The sequence below is a fragment of the Corvus hawaiiensis genome, chromosome 19 (assembly GCF_020740725.1).
Source record: "Corvus hawaiiensis isolate bCorHaw1 chromosome 19, bCorHaw1.pri.cur, whole genome shotgun sequence".
In the NCBI taxonomy this organism is placed as follows: Eukaryota; Metazoa; Chordata; class Aves; order Passeriformes; family Corvidae; genus Corvus; species Corvus hawaiiensis.
The window spans coordinates 10,911,472-10,929,529 of record NC_063231.1 but is presented as its reverse complement, the minus strand read 5'-3'; the positions used below and the strand labels follow the sequence as shown (position 1 = coordinate 10,929,529).

The window sequence follows — 18,058 nt, the reverse complement described above, 5'->3', positions numbered from 1 at the left end:
CACAGCCCCTCCTGGGCCATGGGCCTGCATCCCACAAACATGTTTGGTGTAAGCTGAATCCTTTCCATCCACATTTCTGGTGAGATGGGGGTGTCATCAGGCATCTCCCTGCCCAAAGATCTAGAGGTTTTGTGATGTATTTTGACCACAAATCCCACATAAACCTTGGAGTAGAACAATGTGGTAAACAAACAAGTCCTCTGTCCGTCAAAAGCTCTCAGCATTTTGTGCCTAATGGGGTTGAATTCTTCATAAAGCCTTTAGCTCTGGTGGGTGCTAATCACAACTTTGATGTCAGAGAATAGGTTTTGCACATGTATTTTACTTTGCAGGGTGTTTGTACACTTCCTGGTGTAAAAGCTGACTGATGTTTGCTCTCTTCATTTGCTGCCTGTATCACACAATTAGCAGCCTCCTCTGGGTTGTGTGGAATTATTCCTGTCACAGTTTTCTCAGCAAACCAGAGTTGTATAAAGGAAGACTGTCCTCATTTGTGGATCTCTAACAGTTCAAGAGCTCTCTCGTGTGGGTTCCCTGGGGCTGTGTGTTTTGAAGACAGACTTTCTGCAAATATTCTGTGCCTATGGGTAGAAATTGCTCCAGTAAAGTAGCCAAGTGTGCAGCAGACAGGGAGAATCAAGCAGGCAATAGGGGATCCTACGGTCTTCCCATGCAAATTGTCAGTAATTAGTTGTCTGTGGACTGATTGCTTAGCAAATGCCAGTCTTCATTCACTGTTTCTCAGACTGATTTGGGAGTTTGTCCTTACCTGTTCCTCTTCTCTTCCAGACGTCACGTTGGTGTCTGCTCCTCTCCCTGACCCTTCAAAGTGGAGCAGCCAGAATCTGGACCGGTCCCTCCAGGCACGGTGATGAATGGTGTGATCAAACAGGATCGCTCGGACCACAAAAGTGCACCAGCTGGGAATGAAGAGGAAAAGGCACCCAAGGAAAAGTCTGCCAGTGAAGTGAGAGATGGCACCAAGCTCCAGCCCCCGCCCTTCGCGGAGCGGAAGAATGGTGAGTTCCTCGCCCGCTGCTGGCAAGAGATGGGGGTGGAGATGGGATCGATGCTGGTTTAGCATCTCTTGCACGTGCTGCGTTTTTGGTTCATTGCTATTTTTACATGTGGTGCTTTGGAGGGTGTTTGCCATTGAACATCTTGCCATCCAATGGCAAGATTTTAAGATTTAATGGAAGTGAGGCCTGATCTCAGTATTTCTGGGACAGACTTAAATGCTGTTGTCACCTTTGAGGCATGTTCCTTGTGATCCAAGTGTTTGGTATGATTTTGGCTGAAATGTGGGATTTCAAGGTCTTAGGAAGGGACCGGTGTTCTGATTACACCAATGGAACTTCTGGGGAATTAGGGTGATGTGAAGTAGATCAGTGGAGAAGAAATGGGAAAGGTATTTGGTTTGTCAAGGGTCCAGCTGACTGCTCTGCTCTCACCGAGTACTGGGTGCTCCAGAAAACCTGGTCTTCACCAAAATTGCTTCAGATCCTTGTAACAGAGAGCAGAATTTGGCCTAGACCTCTGCAAGGTCATTTGTGGGGTCATGGGTCCAGCAGCTACTCTTGCTGGCAGATACTGCTCTGAGTTTCAGTGGAGATCTGTTGGTGGAAAGCTGATGGACAGAAAAGCCCCACAACTGAGCCTGTGCAAAGCATGCTTAGGCTGAGGAGTTGTTTGCCATTTCTTTCAGGCAACTGTATAATATATGAAATGAAGAAAATTCCTTTTGTGCACTCTAAGGCTTTCAACATTAAGTCCTCAAAACATCATGCAATGTGAAAGTGCAGCCCAAAGACACTATTTTTGCTTTGTGTCTTTGATTGTTTGCATTATTGTACGGGACCCAATTTTTCTCAATCACTATAAATCAGAAATAATCCAAATGATGTCATCATGGCAGTGTACTGGTGTCAGGCTGGAGTAACACAGCAGAGAGTCAGGCCCAGGGCCTGCCCATAGTCAGGATTCTTCTTTCCTACAGTCCCAGATACCCAAGTGTACCTAACATAATGCAGTAGCAACAGGGACTTGTAAAGGGACAAACTGCTCAGTGATGTAAAACAAAATCATATTTTCTCTGTAGCTTTCACATCCTTATTTTTTGTATCCATTTTCCACCCTTTTTTTTGTTACGGGAAGGAAAAGAAAGAAACATCTCCAGGTGCCCACGGGCTCTCAGCACAACCTGCAGAAGTGCAGGTACCCACTGCCCTAAGCCCTGCAGCAGTGCCAGCACCAGCCTGGCAGCTGGCCCCGTGTCAGGGCTTCATGTCCCCAGAGTTGGTGGCCCACCAGGACATGGGTCCACCCCTGCACCCCTCCACACTGGGCTGTTTGCCCTCTTTAAGTGAGAAGAGCCCCCCACAGTCTGGGCATCCCTCCAGCCCTTTGCTCTGCTCTGTTTCCCTCTCTTTAGCACATTTAGACAGCACAGGGGCTCAGCTCTTCCTGCCGTCCCCGCTTGGGAACAGCCGGCTCCCTTCATCTCACATCATCTCGGGAGCTGGCAGGGCTGCCAAGTGTCACACACGTCATGTGGCACCTGGGCCTGCCTTTGATGTCACGTTCCGTGGTGTGACAGCTCCCGCAGGGCCAGTGGAGCAGCCTGAGGAGCTGGGGATGAAGCGGGAAGGGGACATCCCGCAGCCCCCCAGGCTGCCCTCCACAGAGCCCTAAAGCAGATGTGTCCCTGCCGAGGACAGAGCCTTCCAGTCCCCCTCAGTGCCATTTGTTGGGGTGTCACAACAAGGACCTTCTACCCCATCCCTCGGTGGGGGGTCAGTGGTTGGGATTGACTTGGGGGAAAAACAAGGCATCAGTGTCTCCTCACAGCCCACCCTCCTGAAGGGCACCCCCAGGGGTGTATTCAGCACTCCCACCTTCATCCCACACATGCAGGGGACAGCATCCAAGATGATGCCACTGAAGGAAAGGAGACAATGCCTGGGAATGGGTTGGGTGAAATGGAAAAAGCTTCCGTCTGTTGTCTTTAGGAATCTTTATTTATTTAGGAATTTAGGAATGTAAGGAGAAGCAAGTGCAAGGTGTGTCACTCCCCAACTCCTCCTCCTGCCCTGTTGCATCCCTTCTCCCGAGGGTGCAAGTGTGCACACCTCAGCCAGGCAGGATCTCCCTTTGTTCCCTGCTCTTTCCACCCATGGGCTGGTGATCTGGGCTGGTTCAATGGGCACTAGACAGACACTGGTCCGTCAAGGGCACAGATCCTCAGTGAGGACCAGCTCTTGCCCAAGCCTGAACTTTCAAACCACCGTCTTTATTTGACTTAACTTTGATTTAATAAAAACAGTCTAGCTAGAATATTTTTAAATAAGAAAATAGTCTTTTTAACTCTAGTATTACTCGAAAATGGCTGAGGGGATTTCATTTAAATTTGTAAAAATAAATCACATTTGAGCAAGCAGAAAGCCCATTTGGCAGGGCCTACGAAATCCCGGAGCTGCATGCATAAGTCCTGGAAAATGGGGACTGTTACCTCTACAACAAGCAGGAATCCTGACCTCTGTCTGCCCAGCTGTAGCCCCAGCCCTGTCCTGCCCTGGGATGGAACTCTGTCAGGCTGCCCTTTTTACCATGACTGTGCCCAATCCCACAGTGTTGATATGTCCAATGACATCGTCTCCTCCTAAGTTCTGCTCTACACTGGCCTGAGCCAGGCAGAGCTGTAAACTGCTGTCTCAGGAGATCCTCAGAAGAGGCAAACACGGCTCTGGGTCTTCCTAAAGTCACTAGTGATGTTGGGTTTGGAGGTGAGCTCTAGACCCCCCAGGCTCCCCGTTGTGCACGGCCTTGGCTGGGCACTGGCTCCATGGATCCTGCCTTGCCAGCGCCTGGCACTTTGGCCTCAGCATGGTGACTCCATCTCTGAACCAATGCTCTGCTCATCCCATTCCATCTCTCCATGCAGGGACTCTGTTGAGGCACAAGGTCAGTGCGTGGCACCCCTCAGAGCGAGGACACACCGGCCCACACCCCTGCTCCTCCCTGGGCTGGTTTGCTTGCACACAAAAGCAGACACAAGAGCAATAAGATAATTCTTGATGCACTGGGCACAGGAACCCCCCTGCAGGGTCCCAGCTGGGGTCCCCAGCTGCCACTTCCCTGGGGTTCTGGAGCCTTCCGTCTGGAAACCACGAGGGACAGTGTCTGAACTGCACAACGTGAACCAGAGTCTTGTTGTGCAGGTACCAAAGGTCTCACACCGTGATCCAGAGGTGTTTAGTACACGCATCCCTCACAAGCTCAGTCACCCACAGGCTCCGTGCTCTCTGAGTTTGGGGGTCTCAGGTACATAAGCTGCATTTCCCTCCCAGACCCACCTGAAACCCTCTCAGATGTTGACACCAGGGCCAATGCTTACACTCTGAAGCAGCATCAATGCTCCCAGGATCAGTTTCTTCAGCTGGTAGCAGCTTTCATCCCATCCCAGCTCACCCCAACAAATCCCACTCCATCCCATCTCGCCCCATCCCATGCCACTGTGCTGCACACCTGTACTTTACCTGTGCCAGCTGTGCCCTGGGAACAGCAGCAGAGCCTTTCACTTGTCTTGCATCAAGGCTGTCTTTACCTTGGCTGTCCCGTGTGACTGGTGGTGATTTCTCTTCACAGTGGGAAGGCAGTGAGGGTGCAGGCTCTGTGTGCCACTTTGGCCGCATGTCCCTCCTTGTGCCAGGTGGATTTCAGAAATAATTTTTTGATAACATTTGCAATCACAAGGAGAGGGGCCAGAGGACATGCAGGGGCTCTGTAAAGCAGCTCCTCCAGAAGTGTCTCAGTGGGTGTGCTCCAAGTGAAGAGTGAGGCATCCTTTGGTACAGCCCGGAGACAGAAAAGTGTCTTGTTCCCTGTCCTGGGACTCTGCCACTGACATGAATTTCACTCATGGAATTATTCAAGTGTGAGACATCCTGTCTGACCTGATGAGGTTTCTCTCCTTCAGAAACTGCTCAGTATGAGCTCAGCCCACTCTGGGGGACCCCATTTCTCTACAGTGATTATCAGAAATTAAATGCCCAGCTCTGACCCAGGCAGCCTTTAAAGAAGAGATTGATTTTACCCATTTGCCTCCACCCATGTGTCTCCAAGTCTGGATGTCAGCTCTGGCTGCAGGTGGAGGCTCTGGTCACCAAGCACTGACTGGCTACTGCAGGTAGGAGAGATGAAGGGCTCCCCTGTGCCTACACCACGCCAGTAGCGGGTTTGCAAACTGCTCATAATGTTTCCACATAGGTTTCCCATTGCTGATTTTGGAGAATAATGTAGTTAAACTCCTCTGTTTATTTGTGTAGTGAAACAGACCTTCTGACCACCAGCCCCTTTAGCCCACTGCAACAAAGGGGAGGATTTTCCAGTGCCCATCTGGTTTGTGTTTAATGTAATGTGCAGAAAGGTTGCACATTTTCAGGGCCTGTGTTCATAAGTAGTAGATTGTACAACAGTTTATTACACAAATGGAGCTTTATATTGCTGGGCTTTGTTGAGCTGCCAGTTGGGATGAAAAAAAAGTAACATGCTTCATAGACCCTATCAAGGAAAATTAGAAAGCATTAAATTCTGCTCAGACTATCCATCACTGGTGAGCTGGTAATCAGATCCAGAGAGGCTGGTGGGAGGTCAAGATTTTCTTGTTCTTGGTGTTTCTGAATCAATAACTACTATGAAAGACATGTAAGTGAAACCAAAAGAAGGGACGGGCATGTCTGACCTAGAAGTCAACACAAGATCACAGTGCAGAGGCCAGAAGAGACCAGATACCTCCAGATTTTGAGGAGAAAACCCCACAGCCTCAACTCAGTTCTTGTGGTGAGCATGTGTTTTAGTTTAATTCTATATGGGAATGGTTATTAAATTACTATCTAGTCCGAGGCAAAATCTAGCCCTTGTTCCACATAGCCAGGTAAGAGGTGTATCTACAGGAAGATTTTTCAAATTACCTTTGGATCCAAATCAAATAAATATTGCAAACCCTGTATTGAACCCAGGTGATACCTAATCCACAGTGAAATATCAGCCTGCAGCCTCGGACTGTGCAGCCCAGCTTTAATGCCACTTAAATCAGAATGTAAGAACTAAAGGAATTCCAGGAATCCAATGATATAAACTGTATTTTTAGAGCTGTGAGTGACTTGTGAGAGTGAAACAGTGCAGTGACTAAAGATAGCCCAAGCAAGGTTTTCCATGATTTATCACAGGAACGCTCACAGTAAGTTAAAGTCACTGAATGTTGTGATAGCAGCACCTACATGTTGGCGTGTTTTCAAGACAAGTCATTCATAACATACTTGTCACAGAGGAAAATTTCCATAACAGAGCTCTGAGTTGCGTCTCACTTGCACAAGCACCACACACATCACTTTCCTATTAAGACACTGAGAGGTCCATTTGTTTCCTAGGATCTATTTTTTCTTTAAGCCAGCTGGAGGCAAGAACCCCACTTGCCTGCATGTTTCAAACCTCTCCCAAGCTTTCAGTCTGGCTGAGTGGTGGCAGAGGACAAAGACCCTCCCTTGGGCCCAGTTGTGGCCCCGCTCCATTCCCTGTTGGCCATCTGGAGTTTAGTTATCATTTAATAGGAATTTGTTGTCTGACCCATCATTCCTCCTTGGGGGTCTGTGCTCCTTTGTGCACCAAGAGGTTGGGTAGGACCTTTCTTTGCTGAGCAAAATGTCTACAGGGGTTATTTTAAGGATGAAGTCATGGCAAACATTTCCCGACACCTCATGATCAGCCTTGCTCTTGGCTCCTGGTCCTTGCTAGCTGCAGTTTGCAGGATAAAGGAGCTGGCTTGTCAAGAGGGGGCTACACTGCAGAACTGCTTTCTCCCAGTTTCTAACACACCAGGATGCATTCAGATGGAAATGGCAGAGAACCTGCAGACAACTCCTCTCATGGACAGATTGGCCTTTGCCTTCTGCAGCCATCCCATGGGTAGCCTGACAGCCACCTTGAATCTCATTTTCATAGAATTGCAGAATGGTTTGGGTTGGAAGAGACCTTAAAGCTCATCCAGTGCCACCCCTGCCATGGGCAGGGACACCTCCCACTGTCCCAGGCTGCTCCAAGCCCTGTCCAACCTGGTCTTGGACACTGCCAGGGATGCAGGGGCAGCCACAGCTGCTCTGGGCACCCTGTGCCAGGGCCTGCCCACCCTCCCAGGGAAGGATTTTCTCATATGCCAAATCCCAAGTTCAGCTTCCAGCACAGAAGCCCACTGGCCATGTGGGGCCCTGACCACACTCCCCAGGCAGGGTTACGTTCTCTACTGGAGGGGGACATCACCTGAAGGGTGAGGATGGTGGCTGGGAGACTGGAGTTGGGTCCTTTCTCCCCATCCCTTGACTAGTTCTGCTCTCAGTCCTGTGGTGTCCCTGCCCCGCTGCCAGGTCTCTACTCAAAACCAAGGCTGTGCCCAACTGTGTGTAATCACCTCCCGTGGAGGGACATGTGCAAGTCACTCCCATTTCTTTTTCAGCTATGTTTTGAGTTGTTTTTAAAACCAATTTCCATCTCATTATGAATCTAAGCAGCTGTTTAGTGTCCTCTTTCAGAGATCAAATAGAGACAGGGATAACTGTTGGTCATGACCCTTCTTGTTGTTCCATCTCCGTGTGCTTTCAAGGAGGTCCTGCAACACTTCCTACTGCCTACTGCAGCCTGGGCCCTGCAAAATGAGCAGCACAGAGGTACCATTGTCTGCACTGAGCTTGATCTTGGGCTGGGGCTGAGCCCCCACTGCTCCAGACCATTGCTCAGCACCCAGCAGGACTGAACCCCCAGGCTCACCTCGCTGCCCATCCAGCCTTAGCACTCCACACCCAGGCTCTGCCTTTTGTCCTTCCCTTGTAACCATGCCCGTGGTTAAATAAACAGAGTGTGCCTGTGATTATAAGCTTTCCTCTCCCTGCTGCACTGGGGAAAGAGCACTCATAGCCCCATGCACAGTCTGAGTTTTTGTTTTATCTTGTATTTGTGGTTATTTCTGTGTTGCTTTCATGATTTGCACGTTCTTGAGGCCCTTGCTCAGAGCACCTGCGGTCAGGTTGTGCTCAGTCCTCTCTTTTGTAGCTGGTTTTGAGAGGTAGCTAGTGAAGGGTAAAGTTCAATCCAGGACACAGTTCTTAATTCATGATTGAGCCTGATGAACGGCACGTGGATGATATCTGAACACATGAAACTTGGGGCTGAAACTGGGATCTGTGGTATGAAACCTGATAGCCCTGAAATGATAAGAAGAAAACATCCTCTTGCAAGAATAACACCATGTTCTCTCCATGAGCGTTTAACCTGCAGGACTTGGGAGCACGTCAGGCTCGTTGGCACCAAAAAATCAGGAGGATTCTGGAAAGCAGTTCTTTCTAGAGGCTAATGGGAATATCCACCACATGACAATGAGGAAGCATGCATGTATCCAAGCAGAGATTCTAACAGGGAAAGACACCTATTGCAGTAACTCCCTAGGTAAGATAGCCTAATTGAAAAATGGACTAAGAAATGAGGCTTAAATAGTTCTTCAGGGTAATTTGTCTCTTAGACCAGCTTATCTGGGGGCTTTTTGCAATCTCCAGCATTTCAAGTCTTTCACTCCTTCAAAAATGCTTTCTTATATAAAAGAAAATTACACTTTTATGCAGAAGCACCTAGGAAAGTTTCCCTGGCCCTCAGTTCATGCTCAGCTGCCTCAGTGCTCACAGGTGGTGAGCAGCAAGCCCAGAGGGGCACAGAAAGCTGTCTCAGAAGACACAAAGTACTGTAGGTTTCATTGCAGTCGAACACCAAGGCAGCCTTGCTCCACATCAGCAGGCATCACCCAATGCCTCACTGCTGACACTGAGAGCCTTGAAACCTCTGCTTTGGTAGCGTTAGGAAGCGGGGAAGAGGTGATGATTTGACACAGCACTTAGCTGGGTATCTCCAAGCTGTAAAGATTGGGAGCACTGAAGAGATGATCATAAATGGAGCCTTCTGTTCTTGAACAGAATGAATCCATGAACAGACTGGAACGCAAGATGTTTCCAGTTAATGCACCATCTGGGTTCGATCTGCCCATTCACAAAGAGGAAACATATTTTCACTCTGAGTGGCTTTTTCAATCAGGAGACAACAAGGAAGTCAAGTACGTAAGATGTACGCGCGCGTCTGTGTGAGCAAACGTTCGTGAGTGGGGACGCGCACGTGTGACCCCCACGGGCACGGCCCCGAGCTGCCCGTGCTCTGCACGACGGGCAGAGCAACAGCACGGAAACCACGTGGCACCACAAGAACCCTCAAGACATTCTCCAAGCTCTTTTTTTAACTAACTTCATGGAAATTGTCATCAGCAGAGCCAGCCCGGCGTGAAGTGCCTGGGTCACTCATGGAGGTGTTGTAGGACCTGCTTGGAAGCACATGGAGATGGAACAACAAGAAGGATCATGACAAATGGTTATCCCTGTCTCTATCCTCTATCCTTCTGAAAGAGAATCTTAAACAGCAGCTTAGACTCATAATGAGAGAGAAATTCACTTTAGGAGCATCTCAAAACATACCTGAAATAGAAATGGGAATGAAGACATTCTCCAAACTCTTTTTTTAACTAACTGTGTGGAAATTGTCATCAATAGAGCCAGCCTGGGGTAAAGTGCCTGGGGACCGCCTCTGCTGTGGGAAGGGAGAGTGGACTCGGACCAGGGGCTCCCCATGTGGACCAGGGTTGGGTTCTGGGTGTGGGGCTTCCTCAGGCAGCTGGGAGAGTACTGCCACAGTGTTCCAGGCTCTCGAGGAGCCAAGTCCACCCTCCATGGTGAACTAGCAGTGAGGGGAACTGAGGCTGCCTCCACCTTGCTGCAGAGGGGATGGACCAGTGGTTCACATGCCCTTCCACCGCAGTGTTTGACTCATTGGCAAAGCCCAGAGGAGAAGTTTCAGCAGTGAGGGCAGGATCCTGACTGCTCTGGGGCTGGGAGGACACAGTGCAGGACCCCATAATCTGTGCCACTGCTTGGTCCACACTTGTGTGCTGACAGCGCAGCCAGAGCCACTGACCTCATGGAGGGACAGGGAGCACTAGAGATGCGAGCCCAGGACTAACCAGCAGCCAGGAAGTTCTCTGTGGGAGACCTGCTGGTTATGTGGGGCTGGCTGGGGCTGGTTCCTCCCTTCCTTTGACATTCCTGTCCCAGCAGCTCCGTCTGCCCTCTGTTATGTGCCCAGTTGCTCTGTTGGTGGGACAAGCAAAATCTCCCCAGGGAGAGACAGGCTGTGATCGCAGCCCTTGTGCTCTGTTCCCATGTTTGTTGTAGAACCTGCTCTCTCAGGGCTGGTTCTGGGCAGGCTAATTGGGGTGGCACTTCCAGGAATCCATTTCCAGACCCGCTGCTGCATTGCCTTCTGGTAACATCTGGCACAACGTGTTTGCAGAGATGTTTAGTGCTGTGGCTGCTTCCCAGTAGCTTGCTGGGGTGATGTGTGGAGGAGAGCTCCACAGATGAGAAAAGCTGCTTCGTACTGGGGTTGTGCAAACCAGCTCATATATTTTAAAATGAGAAGAGAGGAAATTCACAGCTGTGCCTTTGTTATGTGTGCATTTAGGGCCAAATTGGGCCTGTTTCTGGCGTGGCCACAGAGAGCTCTGCAGGGCGAGGGCTGTTCCTTCAGAGGCTGCCGAGCAGCAGCAAAATCTCTCCAGAGATACTGCTGCAACCCTGGGTCTGCACACCCCTTCTTTCCCCTGTACTTCATCTCCCAGAAGACACAGAAAACCTCTGCTGCCTCATCCTCATTCCCCCATCCCTGCTGCCCAGGGACAGGCAGTGCTGGAGGCTGAGAAGCAGGGACACAAGAGATCCATGTGGTTACAGCTTCACTGGGCTGTTCCTGACCCCTGGGGCTGGGCTAGAGCCTCTACTGTCCTTCCTATTTCGCTGATGCTTGTGCCCTACAAACCCTTCTGCCCTATGCCCATCATAGCCCAGGCTGTGAGCTCCAGGGAGGGGCTCAGCTCTGTGTGCCCCTCACCCATCATGCCAGCTGGAGAGCTCCTGGGCTTTCCAGGTGGGCACACACTTGGGAGGACGGACATGGAAAGCGGGAGGATAACAAAACTCACTGAGACCAAAACTGCTCCCCCGAAGGAGCGTCCTAAGCACCAGCAGACAGGGCAGGACACAGGAGCCTGGCTGAGCCTTGCACAGGGTGGGGATTCCTGTCTGGTGTTAAAAATAGCCAAACTACCCCATCATAGCCATGGCTGCAATTCCACACGGAGCAGGCAGCCCCAGCACCTCTGAACACAAAGCCAGGCTCTCCCATCTTCTCTCTGCTCACTGTCTCCATCTCTCTGGTGCTGCAGGGCTGGATGTAGAGCTTCCAAGCACTTGTTAAACCCTCTACAGAGCTGCAAGGCCTGGAGCTGCCATTGTAGATGCCTTCAGGGGTACAGCACACACTGCTGTGAGCAGTCAACGCTAAACACTGATCACCTCGGGGCACTGAACTTCGGTTTGTTCCTTTTATGGGTGCTTATCCCAAAACCACAGCCCCACAAGCGCCGCTCTGGCCAGGATGCAGGACAATAGACATTGTCCTTAGTGGTACACAGCTTGGGCAAGGATAGCTGAGCTGGTCAGGATGCAAGAGACTGTGCAGAAATGTGACACAAACCCTGAGCAGCACTGCTGAGACCAAAGCACACCTCCCAGCCACCCAGGGGAGAGAAAGAGGAGAAGAAAAAGAAAGGCTGTGACACAAAGGCACTGTTCATTATGAGGTGGCATCAGGAGGGCTGTGCACACTGAGCAGAGAGCCTCTGTGTTTGTGAGGGGAGGAAGAGCAGGGAGACCTGGAGGAGCACAGAACTGGAACAGGCTCTGGGCTGTTCCCAGCTAGAGGACCTCTGCCCCAGCAGCAGGAGCACTGGGCTGCCAGAGCTCCTGTCGCCTGCAGCTACGAGCAGCCATGGTTTGCTGCACAGTGACAGGCATGGAGACCAAGGTGGGGCTGCATTTGTCACAGTGTTGGTGTCCAAATGGGTTACAGGAGAGACTGATGTGAAGCCAGCAGAAGTACTGCACGTTCTGTACTCGTGACTGCGTTTGCAAACCACCAGGGCAGAGCTCAGGAGGAACATGGTGCCTAGCAAAGATGGAGCAGAAGAGGAATCGTAATGTTAATGTAAACATGACAGGTCCCTTCCTGATGGATGCATGTAGTCCATAAACATCATTGTCACACCAGAGATCTTGCCAGGGATTCCTGAAGATGCTTTCAAGCATGCTGCAGTCTCGTCCTTGGGGTTCTTGGGGTTTTAGAATTATGACCATCTGCTTGCAATTGAGGCCATTTGGAAGCAGAAGAGAGAGCTGCCAAGAGACTCTTTTTGAACAAAGAGTGCCTTCAGTCTTGCCAAGAAGTTCCCTCTGGCAGGTATTAGAATCACAGAATCACAGAAAGGTTTGGGTTGGAAGAAACCTTAAACTCATCTCATTCCAATCCCCTGCCATGGGCAGGGACACCTCCCACTGTCCCAGGTTGCTCCAAGCTCTGTCCAACCTGGCCTTGGGCACTGCCAGGGATCCAGGGGCAGCCACAGCTGCTCTGGGCACCCTGTGCCAGGGCCTGCCCACCCTCCCAGGGAGGAATTCCTTCCCAATATCCCATCTAACCCTGCCCTCTGGCAGTGTGAGCCCATTCCCCTTTGTCCTATCACTGCAGGCCCTCGTCCAAAGTCCCTCTCCAGCTCTCTTGGAGCCCCTTTAAGTACTGGAAGGGGCTCTGAGGTCTCCCCAGAGCCTTCTCCAGACTGAACATCCCCAGATCTACCAGCCTGGGTCCAGAGCAGAGGGTCTCCAGCCCTCAGAGCATCTCCACGGCGTCCTCTGGACTTGTCTGGCTCAGGAGGGTTCTGCATGATCCCAAGCTGATGGGGCAATAAAGCTCAGTTAGAATGTCTGTGATGGGTGTGACACCAGGCTGGCACGAGGGGATGTGAATGTGATGATGACTGGACATTTTTCACATTCAAGCCCAGCCCTGCAAACACCTCCTGTCTGCTGTCCTGGCACAGTCACTGCTCAAAATAAGAACTTCCAAGAGTGAGCATTAAGCTGGCTTACAGCATTTGCAGCTGCAGCCCAGCTAATTGAAGCCTCGGCAGCTTATTTTAATTCTTGTTTTGCATGAAGCTGGGCATGACGGTCTGTGGGCATGGTTCGAGAGAGCCAGGCAGGTCAGCTCAGCTTCCTACAGCCCCTGCTGTGTGTTGTACAGGGATAAAGGTTGGACGTCACCCTAAAAGTGCTCTGCCACCCTGGTGAGATCTGCACTCTGAGGAAGGGAGGGAAACACAGACTCTATCTGGCAGATAAGGAGATCAGAAGGGAGAAGTGATGCTGGGAAGGTGGGAAATTTTGCCAGCCCTTGGGTGCTTCTATGGAAGCCGCAGAGGGGGTGGCACAGAATCTGTCCGTGGTGTGGATTGTCCAAGCGTGGGCTGCATCCCACTGATTGTGCAGCCTTGGCACTCAGAGGGGATGATCAGCAGTGGTGCTGTACATCCAAAGATCCCCTGAGGGAGGCTGTCTTTCTCAGCACTGCACCAGGGCTTGGAGCTGGGTTTAAATGTCAACCTGCCTTAAAAGCCCCAGTCATTCCCTGACATGTGTGGTGTGAACCTGCTCACTCAGTAGAGATTTGCTCCACTGAAAATGAGCCTGAAAGTTGATAAGAGCCCCTGGTGAGGCCCGAAATAGCCCTTTGCAATGTGGGACTGGCTGGAGTAGGTATCAGATGAAGAGCAACAGTCACAGCACAGCAGAAAGGAGGCTGAGATCATGCCTGAACTTGGGTCCAGCCACAGGTGCACTGGCTGCTCGGAGGTGTTGCTGTGCTCGTGCTGTGCGTCACCCACAACACCCACAGAGCTCTGGTGCTCCCTCTTGCCGAGATGGAACACCAAGGGAAAATACAGAAAGGGTGAGGAGACACTGGAGGGACAACTGCACTGGAAAAGGAGCAGAGGTGCTGTCTGGACAGTGCCTAAGGAAGCAGGATTCCCACCTCACGCAGCTGCAGACAAGGGCCAGAGGGTTTTGTTCAGTTACCTGTGTGAAGTGCAGTGTTCCTGGTATGAACATGGTTCGTTCCTCTGCCCTCAGAGAGGGAGGAGGGGCTATATTTTATTTTCAACCTCCCCTGGTACCGTGCGTGGGAAACACTGCTGGCACTGGGATTTCGTTCTGTTGGGGTTTTGCTCTGTGCTGCAGATAAGGCTCCTCTTTCCTTGGTCACTTTGTCGGAATGGAAAACATGCCTGGGCCTTCAAGCACACTTTGAAGTCAATCAAAACTGTCTTAAAGTATATTTCTCTGCTATAGAACATAAAAATATTATTCTTCTGGCATGCCTCCATGAGAATATTAAAAATAGCTTACTGAGTTACTCTGTGAAAATCGCTAATATAACAAGACTTTTGTGTCTTATTTCATTAATGAAGGAACTCTAATGCTGGGCTTGAGTGTGATACTGCTGTAAATCAATAAAGAATATTTCTGGAAAAACACAATCCTATTATTCTGAGATATTTTTGTAGGGTGAAGTTAGAAAGAAACATTTGTTGCCATGACTTTTGTCCAACTCAATAAGCTATTTGCATCTGAAAACTTTAATGCTAGTTAGATAAAAGCGTGCTCTCTGCATGGGATGGCATATGCTTTCCTGGTTTGTTTTACTGCTGTTTGCCCAGAACGGGGGAGAATCTGTTTGGCAAAGACTTGGAGCTCAATCTTGCGCTGACCCCTCACAGCAGAAGCCCAAGGCTTGCTTACGGAGGAGTCAGAGCAGGACAGGGCTCCTGGCTTTTCCTGAACAGCATTCGGAAAGCAGCAAGCCTGAGATGTGGCCTGACTGGGAGGCAAGGGATTCTGTCCCATTTCCAGCTGCAATTGTTTGTTAACAACCCCCTGGGGCTGTGGCCATCCCGGATGAATGCGCAGCCCAAGAACCCAGGGATGGTCCTGGCTGGGTCAGGGCTGAGTTTACTCCAGCTCATCCCCTGATCTCCAGCACCGGGAGCCAAAAGAATGTGGAAAAACAGGGTAACCATACAGTAGCAGTTCTCCCACCCAGCTACTGGTCTTTCCTTCACCAAGGGAAAGGCTTTAGATTTAATGGCCTCAGTGGGTATTTCTTACATGGATTTGTCTAATTGCCTTTTGATCTCGTGCTAAAGAGGTGATTTGCTGCTTCCTCAGCAGCCTCCCGAGGGGTGTAAATCACAGCTCTGCTTCAAGGACTGGAGGAACAGGCAGCATTCCTCCCACAGCACCGCTGCTGCCTTTGGCAAACAGAGACTCCTCTAATTTTCTGTTGTTTACAGGGGCTCCGGTGACGGTCAGTGATTTGAGGCTGGAAATGGGGTTTTTGTAGTTCCTGAGTTCCTGAGGTGCCTCTTGGTTGCCTCTGCCAGGGTTTCACAGTCACTTGCCTTTAGGCATCGACACAGGGTGAGGAATGGCTCATGAGGCAGGAGCACAGAGGAGCTGAAGGAAAAGGCTCCTCTTAGTCGAGAAACAGCATTCAGCTGCTAAAAGTGAGAGCATGTCTCTGGGAGCAAATGGCACAAACCACCACAGTGTGTCATGAGCCTGGAACTAAGCATTGCACACCCCTCTAAATCCACACAACCATGTGGCATGCTGAGTACATCTGGAGGAAGCCTCTGCTGCCCAAAGCCAAGATCACCTTTCCCTCCCTCATTTCTGACAGAAGTTCATCCACGCTGTTCTTAAAAACTTTCTTTGGTTGGAGAAGATTCCAACTCTTGCCCAAAGCATTTTCACTCCAGCTCCTTCCTGAAGTGCATATCCATAACTCCTAGTCCTACTCGATATGGATAGAGAGAACAAAACACTCTGTTTCTTTCCATGGTAGACTTCCTTACATTTAAAATCTGATCAGGGCTCCCTTTAGTCAATTTTTCATTAGACCGTCCCTCAGTCTTTGTGCCTTCCCTTGAGTGTCTTATTTTCTAGACTTCTGGTGTCTCTTTCTGTGCTCTGGGCTCTCTTCTGTTGCCCTTCACCCTCCTCAGCATGGCCCAGAGCAGACAGCAATGCTCGAGCAGAGCAGAGCAGAGCAGAGCCCGTGCTGCACCGAGCAGGCAGGTGAAGGGATGTGCTTTGCAGGCTGCTCCCCCTTCTCACACTCTCTCACCATCACCGATGGTCCTGAGCTGGCTCATGATCCTGCTCTGTTGCCACGGAGCAGCTGCAGAACGTTCTGCTCTGTGCATGGCGTGTGTGCCACGGGCCCTCCCAGACTAATTCTCACTGGGTTTGTTTCTGTAACTGTCCTCACATCATCACTTTTTTTTAGAACTATTATCTAGCTCTAGCCCTGCTCTGCTGCATGCATGTGCCCTCTTCCAACTTCACCTCCTAATAAATAAAATTATTTTCTACTCCACTTCGTAGAGGAAACAAAGTAGACAAAGGGACACAGTGACCCACTGACAGCTTCTCTCTGAGTGTGCTTTTCTAAGTGTTTTGCACCACCTTGGGCAATACACATCACGCTTTCCCAAAAATCTTTAGACAATGTCTTGTCAGACGGTGTCAACAGCCTCGTTAAACACAAGATAGATGACATGTACAGCTTATTCCCTATCCACAAGTGTCACAGAAGGATTAAATTTGACACATGCATAACGGCCGGGGTTTATTTCTTTTCCCTGATTTGTTTCAGTATTTGTTTGTTGGCTCAATTAGTTGTCCCAGTACTTTTCTGGAAATGGAAGTTAAACTAGATGCTCCATAATTTCCCTTTTTCAAAACCAGATATTCTGTTTACCATTTTTGAAAGCCATAAGGAGTGTTACATCTCTATGCCTGCCCTGTGCCTTTAAAAATCTGTTTAAGCTGCCAGCACCTCCTAGAACTTTACAACAGATGCATATCTGTTAGTTATTGCATAGAAGGCAGAATTATGTTCATTTGTACCTTGGCTGATTATTCCAAGACTTACTCCTTCCTGGCTGGTTAGCTAGGTGTGCACATGCCAGCTGCTCAGGGGTATGTTCAGCACAAAGGGTGACATCCTGGAATGAAACACACTGATGGGGGACAGAGGACAGCTCTGGGGGTTGCTGTGGCCACCATTAAACCACGTCCCCAGGTATCACATCCACACATCTTTTAAATCCCTCCAGGGATGGCAACTCCACCACTGCCCTGGGCAGCCTGTTCCAATGTTCCAGTGAAGAAATATTGCCCAATATCCAATTTAAACCTCCCCTGATGCCGCTTGGGACAATTCCTCTCATCCTGTCCCTTGTTTGCTGGGAGCAGAGCCTGACTCCCACCTGGTTGCACCCTCCTGTCAGGGAGCTGTAGAGAGTGAGAAGGTCCCCCCTGAGGAAGGAAGGATATAGATTTCACATACCCACACTCCACAGGGTCCCACTGCCCCCTCACAGGAAAAAGCAAGTGAGGAGCTCCAGGGAAAGGAGCAGGTTGGGTATCAGGGGAAGAGAATGAGCAGGTACCTAAAGCACCTCTAAGAAGAGCATGAGTATCACTAATGACTCAAGGAGATATGAGAATCAGGAATGACATTTCTTCATCTGACCCAGGAACATGGTCCTGGTTTCTTTTTCTTCCCGGCTTTTCCTCTCTCTTTCTCTCTCTCATGCTGAGTTCCATCTTGGGGAGCATCAAAAGCAACGTTCCAGACCCTGTCTTGGCTATACTACAGTTTTTGGGAAAGATCAAGGCAGTGTAAAATAGAGGCTAGCACTGCTCCTTGCTGGCTGCCAAGCCCCCTGACAACGCCAGACCCAGCCTGGGCTCCTTTCAGGCTGTGAGCAGAAACACCACCGGCACCGAGCGCCCTTCCACCGCCTCCGCTTCCCTTCCCTCAGCCTCAGGCAGCTGCCCTCTGCCAGCACCCATCCTGCTGGAGAGAAAACAGGCAAAAGCCTGGAGATAGCACGCTCAGTACCAGCTGGAAAGCTCACACCTGCACAGACTGCACTCCCAGCACAAGGCGTAAT

General features: G+C 50.2%; 1 protein-coding gene across 7 annotated transcripts in view; it reads left to right on the top strand.

Moving 5' to 3' along the window:
* The window catches only part of MYOCD (myocardin), a 223,788-nt gene that overhangs the window by 122,469 nt on the left and 83,261 nt on the right, over window positions 1-18,058 (top strand). For 6 of the 7 annotated variants that reach the window (XM_048324019.1, XM_048324013.1, XM_048324020.1 and 3 more), the window contains exon 2: window positions 790-1,019. In XM_048324019.1, coding sequence (XP_048179976.1) covers window positions 872-1,019 — 148 coding nt within the window. In that variant the 5' untranslated portion in view covers window positions 790-871. Of the gene's footprint in view, window positions 1-789; window positions 1,020-18,058 lie in introns of those variants that run through there. The other variant, XM_048324021.1, reaches the window with a different exon arrangement.